This window comes from Panthera uncia, chromosome B1, assembly GCF_023721935.1.
Source record: "Panthera uncia isolate 11264 chromosome B1, Puncia_PCG_1.0, whole genome shotgun sequence".
Lineage (NCBI taxonomy): Eukaryota > Metazoa > Chordata > Mammalia > Carnivora > Felidae > Panthera > Panthera uncia.
The window spans coordinates 86,177,766-86,200,970 of NC_064811.1; the positions used below are offsets into that span (position 1 = coordinate 86,177,766).

Consider the following 23,205-nt stretch of genomic DNA (forward strand, 5'->3'; position numbering starts at 1 on the left):
AGGTAATAGAGATATTGTAATTTAGGGTTGGCAAACTAGGGCCTATGGGCCAAATTTAGCTCACGAAAACACCATTTTTATAAATGAAGGTGTTTTTTTTTTTTAATGTTTACTTCTGAGACAGAGAAGGAGGGAGGGAAGGAGGGAGGGAGAAAGAGAGAAAGAGAGAGAGAGAGAGCATGCGCGAGTGAGCGAGTGCGGGGAGGGGCAGAAAGAGAGGAAGACACAGAATCCAAAGCAGGCTCCAGGTTCTGAGCTGTCTACACAGATCCTGACATGGGACTCGAACTCACGAACAGCAAGATCATGACCTGAGCTGAAGTCGGAAGCTTAACCGACTGAGCCACCCAGGCGCCCCTGTAAATGAAGTTTTATTGAACACAATCATTCATCTGTGCGTGGTTTAAGACTGCCTTAGCACCACAATGGCAGAGGTTAAGAACTTGTGACAAAGACCATATGGCCTACAAAGTCAAGATGCCACACCTAATCCAAAAGGCCTAGCTATTGAAAGGATAAATAAGTTGTATGCAAAGTGCTTAGTCTAGTCCCTTGCTTATAAGGTAACCATACACCTATTAACTTCATCATCATCAAAACTATAGTCTAACTGCATAAACATGTTCTAAAGAACATCCACTGTCTAGAGGTGGTAAACCTCCTTAACATTTTCAATTATTTTTTCTTAGTATAAACTTAAATGGTGTCCGAAAATGCAAAACCAATGAAACACACACACCTCTTGCTAGATATCTATCTAGCAAAACCATCTAAAGGAACACTTGTTCTGTTATTCCAAAGCAGCAAATTCTTTTGATTTTTTTCTCCTTGCTATTTTTTCTTAAGGAGAGTCCTTAGATATTAACTAATTTTACTAGCTATTTTCTCCTTCAATTACAACTAAACATATTACAGTAAGAAATGAAGAAATTAAAGAATCTTTGGAACCAAGATGTAATAATAAGGAGAAATCTTCTGAAAAAGAAAAAAAAAGTTTTCTCAGGTCTATTGTCATGTGACATGAAGGAGAATGGCTAAATGAGGTGATATGGGGAGTCCCCTTTAACATATGGTACAAAAAAGCCAATTTGTTGTCAGGATAACACAAGGAAAGATTTTTAACCAAATCATTTGGGTAATTATGATTATTTAGAATCACTTTTCCAGCACTTGCTTAAAGGAGTCAGAAGGAAAAATCTAGATAGCACAGGAGTCACCTTTTCAAACATGTTAAGGAGATGCAACTTAATTTTCCTGAGTTAGGCACTACATTTTAAACAGAAGTGGTAAAAAGCAATGCCTAAAAATGATTATTTTCTGAAACCAGGTTTATAAATAATCTAGTCTTCATTCAGAAAAGAATTCACATTTATCAAAATCAAGCAAAAAAACAAAAACAAACAAAATAAAAACCACCCAAACCATACTCTGAGGCAATAAGGAGCCATAAAAAGTTCAAACAAATTATAACATATTATAACATATTTTTAGAGGAAAAAGACAAAAATTAATTTATCTTATAAATCTTAAATATTTATTTTTAAGAGTATTTAATTGAAAATAATAGTTTTATATCTACATTTAATAAGTCTTAGACAAAGCCCTCAAGATGTTAAGGGTTCTTTCGACGTGCCTTTTAAAAAATACTAGGTTAAGCAATAAATTCTTATATAACAAGATATTTATTATAATTTGTAAGTTTCCATTAACATGGCTTACCTTACTTACAAAACATGTTTTACTTATTAGTATCCACTTAACTGTTGGTGTGTACTGTGTGTAATTTATATGGTGGTAAAAACTTTATTTTTTTTTAATTTTTTTTAATGTTCTTTATTTATTTTTGAGACAGAGAGAGACAGAGCATGAGCAGCAGAGGGGCAGAGAGAGGGAGAGTCACAGAATCTGAAGCAGGCTCCAGGCTCTGAGCTGTCAGCACAAAGCCCGACGTGGGGCTCAAACTCACGGAGTGTGAGATCATGACCGGAGCTGAAGTCGGATGCTCAACCGACTGAGCCACCCAGGCGCCCCAATGGTGGTAAAAACTTTAAAAAAAATATATTCCATGCCTTAGACTTAACATCCTTAGCCTATTTTCTCCATTTGTATCACATGAGAGACACTTCATGGTAACTTTGTGGTATTCCAACAGAAAAACTCTATTACAGTAGGATAATTTAAGTGCTTTCTTAACTGTTAAACAGCTTAAGTCAGTCATGGTAGAATGAACACTTAGAAGAGAAGCCTCTTGGGATTTACATTAATGGTAAGTTAACTTTCTCCTCTCCACAATAGTAAATGGAAGGTGGTTTGTCATACGTAATATGCAGACTGAGACTGATCATGGAAACCCTTCATTTTCTGAGATGAAGGAGATATCAACAGATAAAGAGATGAATCCAGATATTTATCAAGACTTACTGCTTCACTTAGACACCTCCTGAAAAAAATCCTTTAAAATAAATTTGACAAAATAACGTCCTGAAGTATTCGAGTCAGTATAAAGCATTATCATGTTATATACAAATATTCACATAAGAAACCCCCAAAGGTGAAAGAAGTATTGTACAAGTATCACAAGGCATATTTTAAAATAAAGATTATCATCTTCACCTTGTTTCTGAATTCTCCATTAAAAGCAAACTGGTTTTCTGGTTTTCCTTCTGGCACCTTATAAAATCTGAGCCAATTAAGCGTAGCTTCCAAGTAACCTGGTTTGTACTTCTTAACATCATCAATATCTGCAAGTGAAGAAACAAAATACTTTGTTAAAAACTGAAATTCATTCCTATTAGTGGTAGAGCACTGGACTGAGGGAGTCCACCTTTGTTGCTAGCTAGCAGCATAATCATCATGTATCAAACCGCCTCTGGACTTGAGGGTTTCTTTCATATGTAAAACACTACTCCTTCATTCTACAAACATTTCTTAAGACCTCCAGATGCTATGTTAGGTACAGGGTATAAGCAGATGAAGACAACAAAGTTATTTTCCTCAAGGAGCTCAGAGATTCCAATTAAAGGAAACAGACAACAAATAGCAATGAAGTGAGATTAAGTGAGATATACTTAAGGATTGACGTCATTCTGTGAGCAATGGAGAGTTTAGAGTAAGGTAAGTTACATCAGGATCTGTGTTTCAGAAATATTAAGCTAAAGGAATACGGAAGATAAAGAGAGGGCAGTCCCCAGAAGAAAAGATACTAAAGTCACATGAGAAGGGTTACACACACACACACACACACACACACACACACACACCAAATACTGAGTTTTGTTTTGTTTTTTTGAGAGAGCACAAGCGGGGGAGAACGGCAGAGGGAGGAGAGAATCTTCAGTAGGTTCCACACTTAGAGTGGAGCCCAACGTGGGGCTCAGTCTCACAAAAGTGAGATCATAACCTGAGCCAAAATAAAGAGGCAGACCCTTAACCAACTGAGCCCCCAGATGCTCCAGTAAGTTTCCCATTATGTGTCAGGCATTGTTCTAAGTAGTGAAATATAACAGTAAACAGAAATAAGCCCTTTCTCTCACAGTTTATACAATAGGAAGAAACAGACAACAAATAAAGAATATACAAAGGTAAGTGGTGAAAAGTCTGATGAAAAATAAAGTAGAATATGAAAGAGAATGCAAACAGGGCAATTTTAAACAAAGTGATATCTAGATGGTTCAGTTTTTACATTCATTTTCTATAATGATTTTCAGAATTTATTTTTAGTTCTACTGAAAACAGCTTAAAAATTGGAATGATAAGAAAAGATTAACATGGGCCCTGCACAAGGATGTGACACAAATTCGTGAAGCATTCTATATTTAAAAAACAAACAAACAAACTTAACCATCACATTCTGAGCATATTTAGTATATTCATTTAAATATAACTGGAAACAGTACCATATTAATAACAGACTCCTCCCCAAAAGAGGTCTCCAAGAAATGTATCCGTTCCAATAAATACCAATTCAAAAAATATGGGAAATAACTAAATGAAAGAAGTCTTTACTCACCACCAGACTGTGACTTACGGGAAACAATATAAAATGACATGGTAGCACTCGAGAAATTAGAAAGGTATAACTAAAAGTAGAAGATGACACCATGCATTCGGATAATTTAAAGATCACTTAGTTTCAGACTAGCTCATCCAACCTTGTGGGAATCCCCAAGCACTAGGCATGATAGGGAAAAGTAAGCATTTTGCAGGCATGAGGTAGACAGGACTCCTGCCTTTTGCCTGTTCTGAAAAGGTTTGGTAAGAGTTACATATGCCTCCAGAAGCCAGATGTTTTGCTTAAGTGAAGTAAGTGTGGTAAAGCATGTAAAAATGGCAGAAACCATGGCAAACAAAAGACTGCGTATATTGCCTAAGGCATTCAAATTTAAAATTTTATAACACGTCAATGGGCCACACATCTATCTAGGGTAATTCTGGGACAAACAGCAGAAATATTGTAACTAAGGGAACAAATAATCACTTGAAACTGAACACAGGGCACACCTGCTCTATTAATCACAGTAAATACATATTTATTAAGTGGTGTAAGATGTTTAGGATAATGAAGTCTAAAGATTAAGATATTTTTAGTAGTATACATTGTATCCTGAGTCATAGAGTTCTTTGTCATGCCCAAAATAGAACACTCAGTACTTATTTCACCTAATGCACATTGATTCCTCTTTAAATTCTGACTTTCTACTTATCTAATTAAAAGTGCTTCTTTCTAAAGTGAGCTTTCTATTGATCATTTTCCTACATTCTATATTTTTGCAAAATCTCTCCTAAATTAACTACTACTACTGAGTTCTTCCAATGCATTGTCTTCTTAAAGGGAAAGGAAATCTTTTAGTTCACTGAAGGTGAACAACCAGAAATGTAATTTAATCAATGTCCAAAATAAATCATTTTCTATTACTTAAATTTGATTTATGACTTTATCATTGTACCTTACCAAATCTACCGTTCTCTGTCCCAATGCATAGACTTTTTTTTTTTTTTTTTAAGGTAAATGTTTTTAACTCAGTGACTTTAAAGGAAAAGCTTAAGGAGAAGCCAGTATCTATCTTGGCTTAGGTGGCTTTCTCTTCAGATATTATGAAGCGAACTTGGTAAAGACACCAATAACAAAAACCCCAACAATTTAATAACGCCCAATAAAACTCTGCAGACATAAGCGAAATGTTTCTATTCTCAATTAGAACCTGGAATAAAAGCTGTATTCTCTCTCTCTCTCTCTCTCTCTCTCTCTCTCTCTCTCTCTCACACACACACACACACACACACACACACACACACAAAAATCAAAATGAGCAACATTCAGAAAATCTATCAACAGCAAATACCTCAAGCCAAAAATCTTATATCAATACCAATAGTCAATTCAATTACTCTTCTGAAAATATGAAAAATTACACCTATAATCTAGAAACTGATTTACAGTCTATAAAAAACTCAGTTGTTCTTTATAAAACTGAGAAGAGTAAGTATATTCATATTAAACATAAGAAAACTACAACTAAGAAAATGTACAAGATTTCCCAAAATTTATCCAACACATTCATGGTAGAATTAATATTATAAATATAAGTCTTCCATGAATTCTTTTCTTCTATACTGTACAGCTATATTGTCACTGGTTTTATTTATATTAAAAGAAAAGGAAGCAAACCCTGAGAAACTTAACAACAGAAAACAAACTGAGGGTTGTTGGAGGGGAGATGAGTGGGAGAAGGGCTAAATGGGTGATGGATATTTTTTTTTAAATTTTTTAACATTTATTCATTTTTGAAAGACAAAGTGCAAACAGAAGAGGGTCGGAGAGAGAGGGAGACACAGAATCTGAAGCAGGCTCCAGGCTCCAAGCTGTCAGCAAAGAGCCCGATGCAGGGCTCGAACGCACAAACCACGAGATCATGACCTGAGCAGAAGTCGGAAGCCTAACCGACTGAGCCACCCAGGCACCCCTGGGTGATGGATATTAAGGGGGACACTTGTGATGAGTACTTCGTGTTATATGTAAGTGATGAATCACTAAATTCAATTCCTGAAACCAATTTTACCATATATGTTAACTAGACTCTAAATAAACATTTGAAATGTATTAAATAAGTAAATAAATGAATGAATGAATGAATGAATGAAAGTGTAGATGTATTTTTTAGTTTTCTTTTTTTTAAATTTTTTTAATGTTTATTTATTTTTGAGAGAGAGACGGCAGGGAGGGGGGAGGGAAGGACAGAGAGACATGGAGACACAGAATTGGAAGCAAGCTCCAGGCTCTGAGCTGTTGCACAGAGCCCTATGCAGGTCTCCAACCCACAAACCGTGAGATCATGACCTGAGCCAAAGTCGGAGGCTCAACTGACTGAGCCACCCAGGTGCCCCTTTAGTTTTCCTTTATTGTGGTAAAATATACATAAGGTAAAACTTGCTGTTTAATGTACGATTCAGTGGCATTAAGTACATCCACAATATTGTATAACCATTACTATTCTCCATTTCCAGATTCCATTTTCATTAGATATATTTTTTTAGAATATATATTAAGAAAAGGAATTCTCTAGTAATGATTTATACCCATTCTTGGAATTAACTTCTTATGGAAGTTTCTACTATAGTTATACAATGCATTTTCTTTTAATATTTATTTATTTGAGCGAGAGAGCACATGCACACAGGTGCACGTGAGTGGGGGAGGGGCAGAGAGCAAGAATCCCTGATAGCGAGAAGCCCTACACCAGGCCTGAAGTCAGGAACCTGAGTTCATGACGTAAGTCAAAACCAAGAAGAGTCAAACACTTAACCAACAGAGCCACCCAGGTGCCCCACAGTGTATTTTCAAGATGAACTAACCCAACAATAAAATCAGAATAATCTAAAAGAGTTCTATTATATAGTCAATTAATTTATTTCAGTTTGTTTTTAACTACAAATCAAGCTCTTTTAAAAAACTGAGATCTACCGTATCAACTCCCTGAATGATTAACAAAGACTTTCCACTTCCGTAAAATATTTTAACTGCTGTCCATAGTGGTCTGTATGTTGAGTCTGGCAGAAAACTCTGGAAAGAAGTCCACACTTTGCTTCTACCAGTTAAGTTTTAGCTTTATCATGAATCAGGTATGTTTATTCCCAAAGCACTTATGCCAACCGTATCGGTGGTTGTAATTATGAGATTTATAAAATATTATATAAGGCAATGATTTTACCAGTATAAAAAAATTATTTCTATAAAACTGACTTGAATGTTTTGAAAGAATTCAATAAAACAGTTTGCTAAACATATCTGCTGTCAAATTAGGCCTGAGTAAAAAAATAGTTAAAGATGAGGAAAAAAAAACATACAAATCTACAATTATGCATGCAGATTGCTCTGCATAGTGAGGAAAGAGGATTTTAGATATGAAAGGTCAGGGACAGCCTCTGATAAAACTTTAGTAAATTGTTATTTTTTTAATGTTTGTTTACTTATTTTGAGAGAGAGAGAGAGAGAGAGAGAGAGAGAGAGAACACAAGCAGGGACAGAGGCAGAGAGAGAGGGAGAGAAAACCCCAACCAGGCTCCATGCTCATTGTGGAGCCCAATGCAGGGCTCGATCTCACAACTGTGAAATCATGACCTGAGCGCAAATCAAGAGAAGGATGCTTAACCGATTGAGCCACCCAGGCACCCCAAGTTTTAGTAAATTCTGGGATGAAGTGTGGGAGCAACTCATTCAAATATCTAGAAGAGGAGAAGTCCTGGGAAGAAGATAGGAAGTGCCAATAATCTGAGGTATGATTGTGCTTAAAATGGTTAAGGAAGACAGTAAGAAAGCACTGTGTTTAGAGCAGAGTGAAGAAAGAATGTTAGGAGATGAGATTAGAGAAGCAAGCAGCCACAGGCCAGTCACAAGGGACTCTAAGGGCCATCCTTTTACTTTGAGATAAGAAGCCATTAGAGGGTTCTGGACCAAACAGTACAGATTAGGAAGATTGCTCTTTCTGCTGTGTAGGGAAAAGATCATAAAGGAAGAAGTGGAGTCAGGAAATCCAGTCTTTGTAGATGAAAATACAATGAGGGCCAAGATAAATGGTAGCTGTATAGAGGTAGTGACAAATGGTCAATTTTGGATATTTTTAGAAAGCAGAACTAAAAGGAATTACCAAAGAAAAAAGTTAAAAACAAAACCCAGTAAAGATCAGACCTATATAAAATTTAAAGTATCAAAGAATGAAAAAGGAATAGCTGGCAATATTAAGTAACGATTTAAATTATAGTACAATCAATTAAGCAGTCACCTAAATATTTATCACTGTAGTTTTTTTTTTTAAGTTTCATAAAAAGGTGTCAAATGGCCGACTAATAGTGTACAGCCATTATTTACTTTATAACAAAGTGGTTTCCAAACTTGAAAATTTAATTAGAAAAGATTAAATCGAGTTTCCTTAAGAGAATTTTTATGTTAAAACTGGAGATATAAAATTTATAAACAATCATAGTTCTATATAAATTCACTAGAAAATTTATAATTTCTTTATTAAATATTAGCTTTAAGGAAAAACAGAGAATAATGATAAAATATAATGACAAATTTTAAAGTTCAATTTGGCTTCTCCAAATCTAGTACTCTCCAGTTTAATTTAGTTTTCCTTGACTAATTTTGATTTAGGAATTTACAAAAGCAAAGAAATTAATCTAAAAATATCTTAGTCAAAGCCTATCGTTCCATCTCTGTAAACATTAGAGGATCATAATAACACTTTACATTTTTTAAAAGCAATCTTTGTGACTTAGCTTTTCCTTCATCGGAGACAGTGGTATACCTTCCATGTAATTAGGTTTCTTCTCCATATAAACCAATTCATTTGTTTTTAAAACCTAAAAGAATGTCACAAATTGTGATCTATTAAGCAAAAAAGAAAAAGAAAGTGGTTTGTGAATTAAAGTTTCTCCTGTTCTTTTTTAATTAAAGATACACTCTTACAGCAGGGGGAGATTCTAGTCACTTCTATTTTACCCAGACTTCAGAAATAAATGATATAAAAGAGGTGAAAACTCAAACTGGTAAGGTTCATTTTATACATACCGCCCATCAAGAATGAAAAAGAAATACCTAAGGTATGAGATCTTTTTAATCTAGAGATACATTAAAGCACTAATGGGCCTAAAAAATGATTGTGAATTAAAAAAAAACAAAATATCAAGAAATTTTAAGCATGAGAAAATTATGACAACACACTTGGTAAGCAAATACAATAAATCTACAGATTAACAATAAAACATTTTAAATAACTCTCTTGTCTTCCAAGAAAGAACCATACCCAGTCCCTTCAACTTTTTGTATAATTAAAAATAGAATATTGAAAAAAAAAAGAAAAATATACTCTTTTGTTATTTATTTAACAAAAAACTTTTTGGTCCAAAAGAAAATAAAAACTCTAAGAATACTCAGAGAACAATGAAAATAAGAACACTCAAAATTTATAAGAAGAAATTAGGTAAATTAGGAAAAACATCCCATTTGGAATCAGCACTAAGTTCAAATTCCAGTTTTGGAATTCATATACTGCATCACCTTGGGAAAGGACATTATTTTGTATATTTTCTTCCATAAAATGTAGAAAATCTAAGCTGTTGTAAGGATTAAATAAAGCAATATATTAAAAATCATTTAATAAAAATAAGGGATCATTCTTAAGAAATATTAATTGTCATCCCTCCACTCCCCTAAAACCTTTTCCATGGAATGTAGACAAAGTTATATTCACAGGCAAACCTAGGTCCTTACATGCTTTCATCTCTCAAAAATAAATAATTAATAATTTAGAAAATTAATAATTATTAATTAATAATTAGATAATTAATAATAATTATTATTAATAATAATAAATAATTAATAATTTAGAAAATTACTGAACATTCTTACATTAATACTGACAGTTATTTTATGTTTAATGTGTATGACTCTACTGAGAAATCAATGCAGCCAGGCACAGATATACACAATATAAAATGCACTAAAAATAACATGAAAGGGATGTGGATATACATGCACACACATACACATGCATACTTAATACTAACAGTTTTCTATAAACACATCTATTCTTATGGTAAAGATGGGGCCTCAAATGCATTTGTAATTAATTTCTTTTTTTAATTTATTTTTTATTTTTTATTTTATTTTTTTTTTTAACGTTTATTTATTTTTGAGACAAAGAGAGACAAAGCATGAACGGGGGAGGGGCAGAGAGAGAGGGAGACACAGAATCGGAAGCAGGCTCCGAGCCATCAGCCCAGAGCCCGACGCGGGGCTCGAACTCACGGACCGCGAGATCGTGACCTGAGCTGAAGGCGGATGCTCAACCGACTGAGCCACCCAGGCGCCCCTGTAATTAATTTCTTATGACAAATGCATTTACCTTTCTTTCTAGTTCTCATAAAGCGTTTTCACTTCTATTGTGTTTAAATTAAACTTAAATAACCATTTTTTAAAAACATTTGGAACAGAAAGGAAGCAAATACATAAATAAAATTCCTTTATTTCTGAAATGAGACTCACTCAATTCAAGTATATTAACCAAATTATCAATAATTAAAAACAATGCCCAACTTTATGAAGCATTTCTCTTCACAGAAAACAGAAACCTCGGTCAAAGATAAGCACTGATTTCATGTTTCAACATACCAATACCAATACCAATTGGTATTGGTTAACCAATACCAAGATAAAGAACATAAAAAGAGAAAACCAAAAATACTCAAAAACAAGATAAGCACCCTGTAGACTCAATATGGGACAAAAATGCCTGTTAGGCAAAAGCAAGATGGCCATATGATTTATTGCACATACTAGAATATTTCTGAGACTCCTAATCAAGAGGAAAAACAGCCAACAGAAATCAATCCTGAGACAACCCATGCAAATGAGGGTTTTAAAGTAGTTGTTACAAATATGTTCAAGGACTTTTAAAAAATATGGTTATGATTCATGAACATGTGGAAATCTCAGTTAAGGAAGAAAAAAAAAGCCTACAAAACTATTAGAACAAAAGAACCAAATGAGGAAGTAAATGAAAAGTCAGATGGGTTTAATAGCAGCATTTGGATATGGCAAAAAAAAAAAAAAAAAATCACAGTAGAAAATAAAACAACAGAAATTATCCTGTCTGAAGAACAATAAGGAATAAAGACTGAAAAGACATAAAGAGAGCTTTAGTGAACTGTGAGACAATAAAAAGTGGTTAAAAATATGTATTAGGAGTCTCAAAAGGAAGGTGAGAGAGAATGGGATGAAAAAAAAATGGCAAATAATTATGCAAATGTGTAAAAACACGAACGTACAGGTCTACAAAGTTCAGTATATTCTAAGCAGGATAAATATAAAAGAAAGGATACTACTTAGTATATCAGAGAAAAATTGCTGAAAATCAAAAATGAGAAAATCTTTAAAATAGTCTGAGAAAAACAACATATACTCTGGGTAACAACACATTAACTGCTGACTTCTCTTCAGAAACAGTGGAGACCAAAACAAAATGGAACATCTTTGTAAAGGTCCCTTTAACTCAAAATTCTATATCCAGTGAAACTATACTTCCAAAAAACAGGTCAGAAAAGACAATATCAGATCAATGAAATGGAGAGAATTCATCACCAGCAGAACTACACTGCAAAAAAATGCTGAAGTCGGGGAGCCTGGGTGGCTTAGTTGGTTGAGGTCTTGATTTTGGCTCAGGTCATGATCCCAGGGTTGTGGGACTGAGCCCCGCATTGGGGCTCAGCACAGAGCCTCCTTAAAATTCTCTCCCTCTGTCTCTCTCTCTAAAAATTTTTAAAAAATAATAAGCTATAAAAAAATGCTAAAGCATTCAAGTTGAAGGTAAAGGACACCAAATGGCAACTACAGATCTTCTGTTTCTGTTTTCTGTAATAAAATATATGGGTATGGACAAGGCAAATATGTGGGTAAATGTAAATGAATACGTGTGTGTGCGCGCACGCTTCTCCTAATTTCTTAAAAAAATTTTTTTTAATGTTTTTATTTATTTTTGACAGAAAGAGAGAAAGAGAGAGAGAGAGAGAGAGAGCGAGCATGAGCGGGGGAGGAGCAGAGAGAGAGGAAGACACAGAATCCCAAGCAGGCTCCAGGCTCTGAGCTGTCAGCATAGAGCCCCACGCGGGGCTCGAACTCACGGACTGTGAGATCATGACCTGAGCTGAAGTTGGATGCTTAACCGACTGAGCCACCCAGGTGCCCCACTTCTCGTAATTTCTTTAGAAGACATTTTATTATTTAAGACAATACGAAACAAAAGCACAAAGAATGGATGGAGGTTCTGGGAGCAACGGGCTCTCTCCTACAACTGCGGGTGGAAGCGCAAAGTGACACAGCCACTTTGGTAAACAGTGTCACAGGTTCTCATGATATTAAGCATACAATTACCATCTGACCCAGTAACCCTATTCCTAGATATATCCCTAAGAGAAATGAAAACCTATGTTCACACAAGAACTTGTATATAACTGTTCACAGCAACTTTATTTGTATCAGCCCGACTGGAAGGAAACCCAAATTTTCATTCAGTACATCAATAAACTGTGGTGTTATCTATACAACAGAACACTATTCAGCAATCAAATGAAACAAAGCATACTGATTACACACAATATGCAGGAATCTCCAAAGCATTATGCAAAGAATAGATATGTACACATAACAGAAATGTACACACGACTCTAAAGAAACAGAATAGCAGTTGTTGAAAAACTCCAGAATTTTAAGTATAAATATTTTCTCCCTCTAAAATAAGCTATTGTAATGGAAAAATTAGTATTAAAAACTTAGACACGAACCTAACATAGAATATAACAAGATCTTCTTAGTAATCTGTAGAAAAAAATTAAAATGCTGTCGTTATCTGGATTATTTCCACCAGGCTACAACACAAAGGGAGGGTAGCATATCATCAGCTGTGGATTTTTTGTTTTTATTTTTAGATAAAAACCAGTAACATAAATGTAATGCCGTATCTCTTTGCTCATATTATTTAAAAGGAAGAAGATACTAGAAAATGGCCACATGCTTGAAATTTTGTCCAAAGGCGGCAAAAAGAAAAAGGAAAAGGTAAAAAAAAAAAAAAGAGTTTCCAATTCTATGGGATTTAACCAAAGGAAATAATGCACAAAGCTCTCACTCCAGCACTATAGCTGCTGCTCTCACAGAGCTAAATATGTGCACAACGGGCCTCAAACAAAATCTGTGGGAAGCAAGAACATAACGTTTTTAACGATATCTTACAAGCATTCACAAGAAACAACAGCTCCATTCCACAACACTCATTATATTTTCTGCATCACAAATAGAGGCTCTAGCTCAGAATTAATAGTTTGAATACTTTCAGTTTACTCAGATCTCTAAAAGATTTTGTTTTCCACACTGGTCTGCACATCCATGCTTCATAGTACACAGTCTGATGAACTTAGTAACCCTCATTTTATTGACCTTTCCTTCTCCATTACCCTTTTCTACTAATTCTACTCTTATCAACACCTGTACTAAAAATATACATTAATATCATGAAAAATAATGGAAATTAACACACAACAAAATAAGAAATACCAAACAAGGTAATTCTACACAAAGGCCTATTTGAAACCTCCTGGAAAAGACCTTGGTAGATTTTCTTCCCCCAAAATACAAATATTCATTGCCATTTCACAAGAAACTTTATGACCAGTAAAGTGAAAATCATTCGGGTGCCTTAAACACAGCAGAAATTCAAATAATGTTTCTAACCTGATCTTAACTGGAAGCATTTAACAGAATGGCTAAAAACTCAGGTTTGGGGTCAGACAGACAGACCTCCAATGAAGTTCCAGCTCCATCATCTAAGAGCTACCCTAGAAAACTTAAAAATGTGCCATGTCCCCAAGAAATCTACTTTGTAATCCTTTAATTTAAACTGTGTTTCCTTCAGCACTATCTTTGAAGACAATTTATTCAGGTCTTTCCACTTTAAAGGAAAGCTGAAAATAATGAATTAAAAATATTTCAGGGGCACCTGGGTGGCTCGGTCGGTTAAGAGTCTGGCTTGGTTTCTGCTCAGGACGTGATCACACGACATGATCTCAGATTTGTAAGGTTAAACCCCGCATCAGGCTCTGCACTGACAGTGTGGAGCCTGCTTGGAATGCTCTCTCCCTCTCTCTCTTTGCTCTTTCCTCTCATTCTCTCTCAAAATAAGTAAACATTTAAAGCAAAAATAAAAATATTTCCTAGAACAACCAAAATTTATGAGATGGGAAAAATGCTAGGGATCATTTACCGATTAGAGGATAAATTCTGCACCTTTAGAGTTGGGGACAGTAAAGCTTCCAGAGCTTATAAGACTTTCCCAAGGTCAGCTAACTAACAAACACAAGAGAGGATTTTAGAATTTAGGCCTCCCGTACCCTTCACCATACCACAAGAGTATCACTGAAACCTAAAAAACACTGGAAGAGGTCAAGGTTTAAAAAAGAAGCAAAATATTCCCAGTGATGTAATTCTATTCTTAATTATAGTACATTTTACTCAATTTGTCCCTGTTCCTCAAACTACCTCTTCCCACACCCCATCCTACACACCCATGCCTATTGAAGTACCTATTAGTGAAATCAAAGGAATGAAGATCAAAAAAACCATCCTTTTACTGGGACCTCTAATCATAATTAACTCACTGATGCCTACATTATTTAAGAGCAAAGGGTCAGCACTCCCAGAAAGTAACACTGTCCAAGGCCACAGATACATTCAACTACCCCAGTATTTTTCAGAGGAGTGGTGGGATGCAGTGAACAGCACAGGCTCTGGAGACCAACTGGATTCCAGTGGCTCCATGTATGACTTTAGACAAGTTACTAACCAAGAATCCCCCCTCCCTAGTGCCTCAGTTCCTTAATCTGAAAAAAAGGTAGGGGAGACACTATCACATTTTGCCTGAGCTTATGTAAATAAGCTAAACAGATATTCCAAAAGAAACACTCAGCATAATTACTAAACATGCAGTAGTTGTTACAGAAATGTGAGAGCATTTAGGATGACAGTGGTGATATACCAGCCCCCTTCCGGGCCAACGAGCCCGTGCACACAAAAGCAAACTGAACTCTATTCTTGCTGGTTCTAAAGGATAACACAAATATTTTCCTTTAAGATTTCTATGCTATTCTCTATTTTTTTCTCCCTAAATAACAGTATTAAATTGTGTTTTAAAAAGTAAGGAAATCAAACACCATGTAAATTTCCTTATTTTTAAGATCATAATTGCATAGGTGTTCATTCAGCAAATGAAAATTTGAGTCAAAGAGATTTGGTTTTCACATGTTTATAACTGCCTTGAAAGACACTGAAGAACTATACAGTTTTATATGACTTTTAAATTTCTCTAAAAGTAAGCTGAAATTCTACATATATGAAATACAGATAAATTCTGATACTTCTAAGATCAGTACAGTGCTGGCCTTTGAAAAAGTCCCCAAAAGTCCTCATTTTCAATAATTCCCTTTTTACTCATGTAATTTATTCATCCCAGAATGTATCTAAACCAATATAATTGTTCTGATTTCAATTTTTGTTTTCTAATTTTTTGTTTTTAAAAACTGCAAAATCACTGCACAAGCAACAGTTTAAAAATAGAACAGACAATTGTTTTCATTTATTTAAAGATCAAACAAAAAAATCTTTAACAGTCTGCAAGTTGAAGTAGCTTGTAGGCCTAAATTACCTCCTATGAGGTTACTTCACCTGACATAAGGTCCTCAGGCATCACTGGCATTCTGAAGAGGTCCAAACATCTGTCTGGTGAGTATGTGAAGCTCTACATTATAGAAGGTGGTTAATTTAACCCAAGGAGAAATTACACATGCCCTCGCATTTCAATTTTCTTAAAAAGCTCTGAACTTGGTTATTTCATAACCAAGCACTATTATCCCTAATGGCCAAGGCATTCTCTAGTAACAACTTAGGAGCCCTGGGAGTCTTATTAACTCTTTCAGGCCATTAAGGTACCATTAAGAGCATTAGAGCCTGGAACCTAATTACAGGGTATTAAAAGGTCTTAGTGCTCTCCAGGTGTTAATGAGCCAGCCAAAGTGACTGATTTTCTACCAGGGAACACAAGAAATTTGTTTTTAAATGTTATTTAGACTTTTCTTTTTGGAGTTTCACCATGGCTATTTCTGTTTCAGAAGAAAAACCTGGAAGATTTAAATAATAAGATTAAAATTACAGAAATACAGCCAGCAATCACAGTTTCTAACTGAAATACGTTCTCTGATGCAATGGCTAGTTTTAGTTCAGTCATGTCAAAGTTAAAAACTACAAAATATTAGAACAGGTCATTACAGTCTGCACATATGTTCATCTGGATCAAAGAAGTGATTTCGTAATACAACAACCCTAAAACCTCCTTGTAGAATTGTAATAATTCTCCAAAAAATTTTAAAAATATGTATGGAAATAAAGAAGAACATAGTGTCAGTAAATTAAACCAGACTTCTTTTTTTCAAAAAAGAAAACAGGTACTGATCATGTCAAAAAACAGCTTCTTTTTTCTTAAGGTAGTGGAAATTAATGAGGGATTTATTTTTTAAATGTCTGAACAACACTGAAAATGAACAAAAATTTCTTTATAAATTTCTGTATTACAAACATCCTCAGAAAACTACCGAATTGATAAAAATTATAGATAGCTATCCCTTCCCCTACATGATTTTAACCTTTCTTCCTATTGATCTAATAAAAATTCCAAGAAGTAAAGACAACAAATATTTACACTTTATTTACAAGTTATATATTTTACAATAAATATTTACACTTTATTTACAAGTTATAAAATCACTTACTCCTTTGTGATAAAATCCCAACTTATACACAGTAATTTTTTTAAGTTATTGCATTAGGTATTTTAAAGTTATTTAAGTAGAAAGTGACCCCCAAAAAGACCTTTCTGACATGTATGGACTCAGAATCAATCTCCCAACCACTTCATGTAAAAATTTTTGGAAAATGTACACCAGCCAACAATGAAAACGAAAAAGAGGACATGAAAGAATCTAAGAAAAAACAGAACTATTAACCCAGGGCAATGAGAAGAAACCCCGTGATGATCGCTGTGCAGCAAGCTATTCTCTTGTGTCCATAATTAATATGATAAAGGAGGTGAATAATAGTATTATTCACATAAACACTATGAATGCTATTTGTTATTTTTCAATTTTCAGACTCAAGAGACAAAATATGAAAAACAGTTAAAGAACAGAATTCAAATATGATAAAATTAGCCACTGTGGAGCTACTGTACAGGCCAGAGAAACTGGTCTGAAAAGGACAGGGAAGTAGTGCAGAAACTTCCATGTCCTGGTTTTGTACTGGGCAACCACAATTTATTGTTCAAAAGTAATGAAGTGATAAATAATGCCCAAAGTATAATAATTAGAGCTATTAACATAATTGAAGAAGAAATACAGTAACATAATTTAAAAATGTATAAGAAATTAAATTCCTAAGTTTTTGAAGCAGCAACTTGAGTCAAAAGGAAAGACAAAATTAAGAAATACAATGCTTGAGTAGAGAAGCGACTGTGCAGGGGAACTAAAAACATACAAGGAAGAAGATACGAGAAGTCAGACTGGCGTGAGAAGTGGGAAGGAGAACTGTACTTTTTATTTTGTATTTTTACATTTCTGAGTTTTTATTTCCAAGCATATGATTATTTTTATAATTAAAAATGCCATCCAAAACACTGTGTTTGTGATTCTGGAAGGTCAGATGTGGAAGGGACACATAATGAAATGTTTAAATGTTGCTTAATTTATGATTAAATATTGTTAATTTTCAAAGATGTAGAGAGAGAACAGCAACAAACCTGATTATCCGTTAGCTAGTATTTATTTAATCATATGGGTCCAAATACACGCTTTTATCTTACTGAAATAAAATCACAAGTTGTTATAATAGGTATTTCATCTAATCTAGAAATCAAGAAATTGATTCCTTTATTTGTTTGTAAGGTCTCCTCTCTCCTGCCAAAGGTCAATTTTTAATCTGGAACATATAAAATAAGCCACATGCTTACAATACTTAGGCTCTTACTGAACTACACAGTAGGTACCTTGAGAAGATAAATTATTATAATAGAAGACTATTAAATATCATAATCAAATCATATGAACTGTTTTTGTTTTGTTTTGTTTTTTTAATTCCTTCACAAATTTAGGAAGTTTTCCACCCCTGCAATTACAGAGCATCTCTCAGTTCTCATCCCCTCTAATGCCCCACTTTAGTAGGTGGTAATGAAAACACAAACAACAAACACACCAGGCTAAATAATGAAGAAAAAAAAGTAAAATTAAGAATGACTTCTGTCAGGGGCACCTGAGTGGCTCAGCTGGTTGAGCATCCAACTCTTGGTTTTGGATCAGGTCATGATCTCTAGTTCATGGGTTCAAGCACCACATCGGGCTCCATGCTGACCATGTGGAGCCTACTTGGGATTCTCTATGTCCCTTCCCCCCGCTTCTCTTTCTCTCTAATAAATAAATAAAACTTTAAAAAAAAAAGAATGATTTCTGTCAATTAACATTTGCTCGAGCAGCAGGACAACAAAATCTGTCTTTTGTCTGAAATAGTTGAGAGAACAGCTGGATCATGTTTGAGAGATACAACAAGTATACATAAAAACTTGAGCTTAAATTAAAAATAATTAATTAATAATTATTATGACTCTGCCACATAGAGTCATCTAGTATTCCATGATTTATAATTTAAAAAAGTTCTACTATGATTTCTTCAGCCTTTGTGCCTGTATCTATTTTTTTCTTGGGTCACTATAAAAAGATGAGAGAAAAGAAAATTCAATACAGATATGTAGAATATATCACAATAAGGTGAAGGCAAAAGGAATTAAGAATAAAACATTTCAAACTCTTAAAACTATAGAATAACTTACTCTACAAAATCTACATATATGATTACTTAAGGTACTACCCAGAGTGAACAATATGCAAATATCCTTAAAGTAAATAATATCCATTTCCCCCCCCATATTCCTTACTCATTCAGGAAATAAATACAAAACACAATGTCAGCACATCATTTCAGAGCAAAATATGTCAATAGTACTCAACAAGTTCTTGTAATTATTCTGGTCTGATGTCACCCAACCTAAATAAGCTTCAGTATTCCTTCCGGTGTGTCTTTTTGTACAAACATACACAAAAAGAATTTAGAAGATGCCAAAGTGCAAAGTCATCTCCATTCAGGAAACAAATAGAATTAAAGTAAAGAAAGAGAACTTTTCATTCTAACCCTTAGCAAACTCAAGAGAAACATGAGGTACTTATTAGCCTTATGTAATCTTGTTTCAGTAATACTGCTAGTTACAAAAACCACGAATTACTACAATCAAGTATTAACTGCTTAGTACGATATTATAGATAGACAATGGACTTTATAATCAGACAGAAATGAGTTCAAATCATAGTTCTACTATGTAATGGATGTGCAAACTTGAGCAAATTATTTAAATCCCTAGAGCACCTTTTAAATTAAGAATAATAATATGTACTAGAACAGGTACAAGTGCTTGGCATATGATGAGAGTTCACAAAGTTAAATCACTTCTGGAACAGAACTGGGCTAAAGAATAGTTTATTCCACCTAACACATAGTTTCCTTCAGGCACTCAGCCTCTCCAGTGTATAGGGGGCATCCCTTAGCAGAGATTCATAACTTCAGTATGTCATATCACCAATCAGTTAGTTACATGGTTTGTTTTGACTGGCTGTTGCACCATTATTTTATCAGTTCTCATTTGAGGAGCAGTTAATGCATTAAAGAATGTTTAACAGTGTATTTTGCTTCTCTTACATACATATATATGAGAAATATACTAAAGAAACCCAGGACAAAATAAAAGACAGACAAGAAATATACATGGTTATGAACTAAAGCCTCATATTTTAATTGTAGTTTTAGGTTTTAGTTTTGCCTCTGAGGTTATTTGTACTTCACCTTATCAGATCCTTTCCTTTCTCAATTACGCTCAAGAATGGCATAAAATCTCTTGCTGTTCCATGTGCAAGAAAAGGTTTTAAATGCACATAAAATAAGAGAGGTTAACACTTAAGTGTTAATGAGTTCCCATCTATTCAGAAATGGCATATTTTCTAACCGAGGCCTAGAAGAAACCAGGAACGCGGAAAGAATGAAACTGAAAGAAAAAAGGCTAGAAAAATAGGGGGAAAAATAGAGAATAATAACAGTGGCCATATATTCAACACTTGATATGACAGCCAGATGCTTTAAGTGAATCATCTCTTACTGTGGACAAGCTCACAAGTAGATATAATTATCTCCCTTAATGGGTGACCAAACTGAAATTCACAAAGGTTAGATAATCTACCCCAAATCACTCAGAAAGTAGCACAGCCAGAACTCAAACTGAGGTGTGTCTGACTCCAAAGAAAGTCCACTCTTTATCATAGCAAGCTATTTCTAGAACTTAAATTTCTAGGACATCAAAATTTTGTCAAAGGACAGTTATCTTTCCCTCCATTTTTGCAACACAGGACAAAAACTAGATACAGAAACAGCGTATGTCCTTGATGAACATGCCTTCCTTAGTTTTCTACTTACTCAGATGAACAAGAGAAATTTAAGCAAAAAAAAAGGAAGGAAGGAGGGAGGGAACCTACAGACTGTATTTCTTAGTCTGAGGTACCACCTGTCTATCTAGCCTTTTCTCTTTCTTGTTCTTCCTAGCAATATGACACAACTCAGATACAATCATAATAGATTCTCCTTTATAATCTGTGGATGAAGGGAATAAAAAAATAAAACACATAACTTTCAATATTTAACTTTCAAATATACACATTCTGTTTTACATGAGCCCCCTTTAGATGCTAAGAATTTGAATGACATACTGATTTACTTCTGATTCTGGAAAGTTACAGACTTACCATGAAACTTTGAGGCTTCAGGGTCATTCACATTGATAGCAATTATTTTCCAGTCTGTTTCACCCTGGTCAATAAGAGCCAAAATTCCAAGGATCTTCACACGAATAACCTCTCCACAAGAAAGAACCTTTAAAGAGAAAAGAAATTCAGCATTTTCAAGGCTTTGGAGAAATTTACTCATATATCAGAAAATACATTAAAAGCATTACAGAATGAAAATTAATAAAGCTTTAATAATTAAAGATAATATAAAAATAGTCTATAAAGCCTATTATGATATCCCTTTTAAAATTAAGTATCTTGATTCCTTTTTAGAAACTAAAGTTATTTAGAGATCTTGAAATTTAATGTACTAGGCCTAGAAACTCCTACTAAACAGAAAATAAACCCATGCATATCATTACATAGTATAAACCTGAATTTTGCTGCTTGGGGATAAAATAGAAAGCTGAGAATCCTCTTAAAATGCTGTTTTGCAAAACACATTTATCAGTTACAAGTGAAAAGTAAATTTTTAACATATTAGAATACAGCCTTAAGATAATGAATGACACTGGAAGAATTAATATGTTAAAAATACAGATAAAACAGGTTTCATAAAATGCCTTAACAAGATTTTAAAGGAAACCAAGAAATTGCATGATGTTGAAGCAGATGTTCCATGCATTAAAGAAAGTTATTTCAGTGGTTCCTTCAAAGTTGCCAATGCCAAGTTTATATGCATGCATCCTTCCTATATCCTGTTGGCCCTACAGAATTTCACTGCAAGCTAAAATTTGAACACATGCTTCAGAACAAATTCCTTCATGATTCAAAATGCAGCTTTACATTTGGAAAGCAAGGTACGCAAAAGAAAGTCACTTTTGTGTCTTGAAATTTGAGAAGGAAAAAAACCCAGATCTGAAACCATAAAGTCAAATAAGTCCTTTCAGAACATTTGCAAAATGAATCTAAAATCTTAATATAAATCTACAGGAATTTGTAATTAGTTACAACCTAATTACACACAACAGATTAGTACGATTTTATAAAGTAAACTGAAATCTCACTTGTAGGGCAATATGCACAATTATATTAACCAGACTCTCATATGTCTACGCTCTATTAAGTACCCATCACTATGTTAAACACTATGTATCTAAAAAAACCCCTGTTCTCAAAGTTTTCCGATCTTGCTGGGGAGACTTACACACCTCATGCCAGGAGATCCTTTATAAAACAAAAGTGTTCAAATTTGAAGTTATCACATAATTACTAGTGTAAGGCTGGCCACACTGGTTAGCTCAGTTATAAATTAGATTATTGATTCTTGACCAGAGGTAATTTTGCCCTCTTGAGACTATCTGACATTGTCTGGAGATAATTTTCATTGTCAAAAACAGGGAGGTATTACTAGCATCTAATGGGAAGAAGCCAGGGATACTGAACAGGACAGTCCACTGTAACAGAATTATCCATCCAAAATGTCAATGGTGCCAATAGAGGACCCTGCAGAAGCTGTTGGTGGCAGGGGGAATTCCGAGGAATCATATAGTTTTAAAAAGCACCTTGTAGGGGAGGAGTCAAGATGGTGGAGGAGTAGGGATACCAGAATTTCCCTCATCCCTCAAAGGCAGTACTATTGAGGTCAGAATACTTGGAATTCCAGGAATCCAGGCTACAAACTGACAGAGGCATCTCCAGGGGTATACGGAGACAGCTTGGTGGGACAGAGCCTTATAGTTTCTGATTTGATTTTTGGTCAATTCTTATTATATATATATATATATATATATATATATATATATATTCTTTTTCTTTTTTTCTCTGTTCTGGTTGTTTGTTTAATCAGGCATTTTTACTCTGTTCTTTTTACACCTTTTCTGTATCTCCTTCTTCTTTATTTTCCTCTTTCTCTTTGTGGATTAAACCCTATAGTTTCTTTGATTCTCTGCCTGGTCTTTTTCTCCACTCCTATAGATCTCTCTCTGTTTGGGATACGGTTTCTCTTCCCCCCATCCTTCTCATTTCCAAGTTTACTTCAACAAACCAATCAAAGCACACCTGGTGGATGATCCAATCCACCACTACAAGGAGTGAGATAAAGCAGCCAAGACACAGGAACAGAGTGCACGTAACACACTCCAAAAACCCCTTCTGAACTGCCAGGCCCTGAACAGTGTATGACCCCTTTTTAATACAGTAGTACTCACAGGTACAGGACACATAACAAGCTATTAA

The 23,205-nt window shown here is 34.4% G+C and overlaps 1 protein-coding gene and 1 non-coding gene across 2 annotated transcripts in view; one reads left to right on the forward strand and one right to left on the reverse strand.

Annotated features, from left to right (window-relative positions):
* Positions 1-23,205, reverse strand: part of PPA2 (inorganic pyrophosphatase 2) — an 88,100-nt gene that overhangs the window by 25,566 nt on the left and 39,329 nt on the right. Inside the window, exons 7-8 of the mRNA XM_049630953.1 lie at positions 20,986-21,112; positions 2,614-2,741 (exon numbers count right to left, since the gene is read on the reverse strand). Of these exons, the coding sequence (XP_049486910.1) occupies positions 2,614-2,741; positions 20,986-21,112 (255 nt within the window). The remainder of the gene's footprint in view (positions 1-2,613; positions 2,742-20,985; positions 21,113-23,205) is intronic.
* Positions 3,716-3,819, forward strand: LOC125924115 (U6 spliceosomal RNA). Its single transcript, XR_007458296.1, has one exon. It is a non-coding gene; the product is annotated as a U6 spliceosomal RNA (small nuclear RNA).